Raw genomic sequence first — 4,206 nt, 5'->3', positions numbered from 1 at the left:
CATGAACAAGAAGAAAAACAGAACAAGGAATTGTATAGGGCCACATGATTCTTCAAATTCAGCCCCTAAGTTTTAAGGTGTATGCTTCTTACTTTTTTCTCATTCAGATTTAGCTGAAAGTCTTCGGTCTTCCATCTCCTGAGAAATGAAGTTCTTTTGAGCTTTTCTTTTACAAAATAAAAAATAAAAAAATCCTCATCGAACTGAGAAGAGACGGACCCAAAAAACTTTGGAAGAAACCAATAATTGAATTTGTTCAAAACATGAATTACAACAAGATGTGGAGGAGGCCGAAACCTAAACATTTGCTTGTAAAAAGAACTAAAAGAAATGGATGGTGATGCCTATGAACAAAACCCCTTTTTAAGGAATGTCATTTATTAGAAAATTACAATTTTCTATGACAGTTTATAATCAACATGAACCAGATTTGTACGCCTTTACACACCTTACCACCCAGTAGATCACACAGCCAACTCTCCAGACTGTCCAGGGAGCTTAATTGGTATAATACAAAGGTGACAAGGAAAAAAACACAGCCAAAACGGAAATGCCCGACTTTTTTAAACCGACGTCTCTATATCTTCTATCTGTTGTTTTCTTTACTTATACACATGATCTCCATATCATGCCCTCCAATGAAATAACAATAATCGAAACATCATCATGGTACCGTCGTCTATCCCCTTGTGGTATTTCAAGCAGCTCATGGAAGTCCATACCTGCAGTTCGCCAAAGCCGGTTTCATCAAATTCCCTAGTTAATTAATTATTAAGAAACAGTTTCTTGTGGAAATTGGATCATACCAGCTTTTTTTGCTGCGCGAAAGAGCACTTCCTCGACCAGATGCTGTGCAGGATCTCCATCAGGGGATAATGCGATGAAAAGTTCAACTTCAGAAACAGCCTCTTCATTTGTCAAGTATTGATATAAACCATCAGATGATAATATCAAAAACCTATCTTCTGGGCCTAATCTGTGGTGGTAAAGAGATGGGAGACAGCTGATGTATGGAGAGGTGCCAACATAGTCTATTCTGAACATCTCTAGAAGTGCATTGTTCCATTTAGGCTGCAGGATTTCAAAGAGAAACTGTGTAAGACACACAAAGAATTTCAGAACTGAACATTTTTCTTAGAGCAATAGCAGATACAAAAAAAGGGGTCTCCCTAAACATATCCCACACTCCAATTCTTATCATGCATGTACAACCCCATTAGCAGTTGGCACTGTTGACATTTTTTCTGCCCAGAAAATATTCAGGGGAACCAGAGCACTGCTAGTTGCAATTTTTCCTTCGGGCATTGTTCCACATTGCCTGATTCGTAGACCGTTTTATTGGTTAATCAACAATGCAGCACCAGTCCATAATCTCCTCAGATTAAGTGCCAAACATGGTCGAAATGATTGTACATTTTCCATTTATCTCCACTATTCCCCAGGGAAAAAGAAAAGAAAAGAGATATTAAAATCTAGATCACTGAAGATACCTGTTTGAGAAAACCCGCCCCAAAAGCTCGAGTGACTTTCAATGAACCTTTCACACGATCATTCATCACAGCACAAGCATCATCAGGGTGTTCATTTTTTATTCTCCGAACTTCCTGAAATGCAAGAAAACATCAAGTAAAGCTCTAAATAAAGGGAAAAAAGGAGCAAATAGAAAGAAGAATCAGTTTTAAAAGGCAAAGCTCAAGCTTTCTCTACAAAGTAAACAATAAAGATTCGAACATTTACCTCCTCCACACTGGTGCTGTGGTCCACAGTAAGCTGAAAAGCAGATAAAGTAGGAATCATGTTGGAGTTATCATTGTCCATCGCTTCAAGATCATGCAATGTTTCTTCATTGATCCTTTCCAAGTCCTGCCGGATCTTCCCAAGCCAGATATCAGCCTCCGCCTTCTGAGCTAAAACTGCTCGACTATCACCTACATTCATCACATAAACATCCTCCCCCTTCATCAGCATTACAAGAACACAAGATCCCATGAGGGCCAGCTCCGGATTTTCCATAACCATCTTATCAGCTATTTCCAAATACGACTCCTCTGTTTTTCTCAAGGCTTGAGACAGAGCTTTCAATACATCTGAATGGTTAATAGATCTCGAGCCATCGGTATTAGATCCATTCAATTGCTCCTTTAACCTTCGATCGAGCTCTAATCTCTCCCTGTCCCACTCACACTTCCACCTCCTCTGATTCTCCTCCCATTTCTTTGCTGCACCCTTGTACTTGTTCTTCGAATTCTTACCCTTCTTTCTCTTTGAATTTGAATCAAACTTCACATCCCCACTCCCCGATGGATAATACTCTTGATAAGAACAATGAGAACAACCATCCACCATCCTATTTCTAGCTAAATCAACATCAGAACCAAGATGTGAATCTTCCAGTTCTGAATTGGAAGCTTCTGAAGGAACAGGGGAGGAGGCAGGGGCTGCAACTGGATTGGATTCATGCTTGTCATCCCATAACAAACCCTTGAGCTCCTTGTGAACAGCAGAGTATAAATTGGATAATAAATAATCAGGTGCATCAGGGCCGTTGAATCCATCATAAATCCCTACAAAAACCCAGCCATGCTCCTCCGAAACCACGACATGAACTCGATCCTCCCCTGCTTTCCCTTGAGCCCATTGAAGATTCTGACTTTCTAGCGAATCATCATCCTCCAAACTCCCATCACTGCTCAAATTCACACTACTCACAGTGAGATTCTCATTGTGCTTTTCCGACCCAACAAGCCAATCCGGTTCTTTTACCGAAACAACGCCTTTAATTGGAGCCACAATCGAGTTCTGGCCACGCGATATCGTCTTAGATATTGCTCTCTGAAGAACACGAATCAGTGACCCTTTCCTCGATCTGGGTCTAAAAGCAAACCCACCATGAGAATAACTCCTCTGAAACTGATCAGTACTGCTCTTTTCAAGAGGACCTGAAAACAACCCCCGATCAATCGGTCCTGACATGAACCCTCTCTCAATCGGCCCCGATAAAAACCCTCTCTCAAGGGGACCGGAACCCGGAATTCCGCCGTAACTTCCCTGTATTGGGCCTGAATTCATCCAATTTCGGGGAATTGGTTGCAGAGGAATGGAAGTAAACGACGTTGAGCTCTCGAAAGCCGAGGCTCGATCAATACTATTGTAAGAATAGAGATCTACAAAGGCTGTAGAGAGAGGAGTTGATGTGTTGGCACTTACAGAAGCGCCTGAGATTGATCGGAAGGTGGTGGTTTCTTCAGAGTGAACCTTGGAAGATGAGAGCCGAGACTGGTCAGGTCTGATGTAGCAGAAAGAGTGACCCAAACCTTCATCAAGAGGGTCCGATATCAAAACAGATATATCCTGCCTCCGGCGAGCTCCTCCCTCGCCGGTGAAGCAGATGCTTAGCTTCGCGAAACCGTTACCCATCGAGGAAACCCCAAACAAAAAACCCCGGAAACAAATCTAACTTCCGAAAAACGCTAAACCCGATGTTTCATTTTCCACATGGAGAGATTGAAAGAGAAGCTGGGAGGAAGAAGATGAAAAGAATAAGGAGAGAGAGAAATAGGAGTTGACTTTTGTGTGAGGTTTTGAAATTGGAAAACCACTTTGTTTTTCCTTCGGTTTTAAAATTTGTTTTGCCTTTTGTGTGGTGGTGGCGTTGACTAAGGTTAGGGTTTAAGTAAACTCATGGGTTAGGGGGGTTTTGGTGGGGGTTCTGTCAATACCACCTTCACAACAGGCGTGGCACACACGCTTCGACGTAGGCGGCCCAGTAAGGCTGCATCGACTTCTTTCACCGGACAGTGCTGAACGCTCAGATGGAGCGCGTGGGTTGAGTTTGTTCTAAGTGGTGAAAATCGCAGAAGGTCATAAATTCTTGTAGGGTTCGAAAAGTCAAAGACCATAATTCAATAAATATTTATATATATACAACTTGGAAAAGCGTGCCATAATCACCGTTGGATCTGATGGAGTAGATTTTGATAGATGAAGGTTGACTGACACCTGGCACCCATCATTGTGCGTCATGGAGTTATTGTCAACTTGAGGTTTTCTCCACCCTATGTTTGGCTTGACTTTCTCGCATTTTCTTACCCTTATTTTTCCTAGAAAATTAGTTAAAATTTAATTTGGGTAAGGTGGGGGTGGTTGTATAGTTGTAATGATACTACATTTACTATAGAGTGAGTGTTTCAGGTAACCTGATTTAAT

At 41.7% G+C, this 4,206-nt stretch overlaps 1 protein-coding gene across 1 annotated transcript; it reads right to left on the bottom strand.

Annotated features, from left to right (window-relative positions):
* Positions 1–341: 341 nt before the first annotated feature.
* Positions 342–3,604, bottom strand: LOC117916705 (probable protein phosphatase 2C 23). The gene is made up of 4 exons (XM_034832852.1): positions 1,738–3,604; positions 1,491–1,604; positions 807–1,071; positions 342–722 (listed from the first exon to the last, which is right to left on the bottom strand). Exons 1-4 carry the CDS (start codon positions 3,415–3,417, stop codon positions 607–609), a joined length of 2,175 nt encoding a protein of 724 aa, XP_034688743.1. The 5' UTR covers positions 3,418–3,604; the 3' UTR covers positions 342–606.
* Between the last annotated feature and the right edge of the window lie 602 nt (positions 3,605–4,206).

Source organism: Vitis riparia, chromosome 6 (genome assembly GCF_004353265.1).
Source record: "Vitis riparia cultivar Riparia Gloire de Montpellier isolate 1030 chromosome 6, EGFV_Vit.rip_1.0, whole genome shotgun sequence".
NCBI classification, from domain to species: Eukaryota; Viridiplantae; Streptophyta; class Magnoliopsida; order Vitales; family Vitaceae; genus Vitis; species Vitis riparia.
This window is presented reverse-complemented; position numbering and strand designations above follow the sequence as displayed.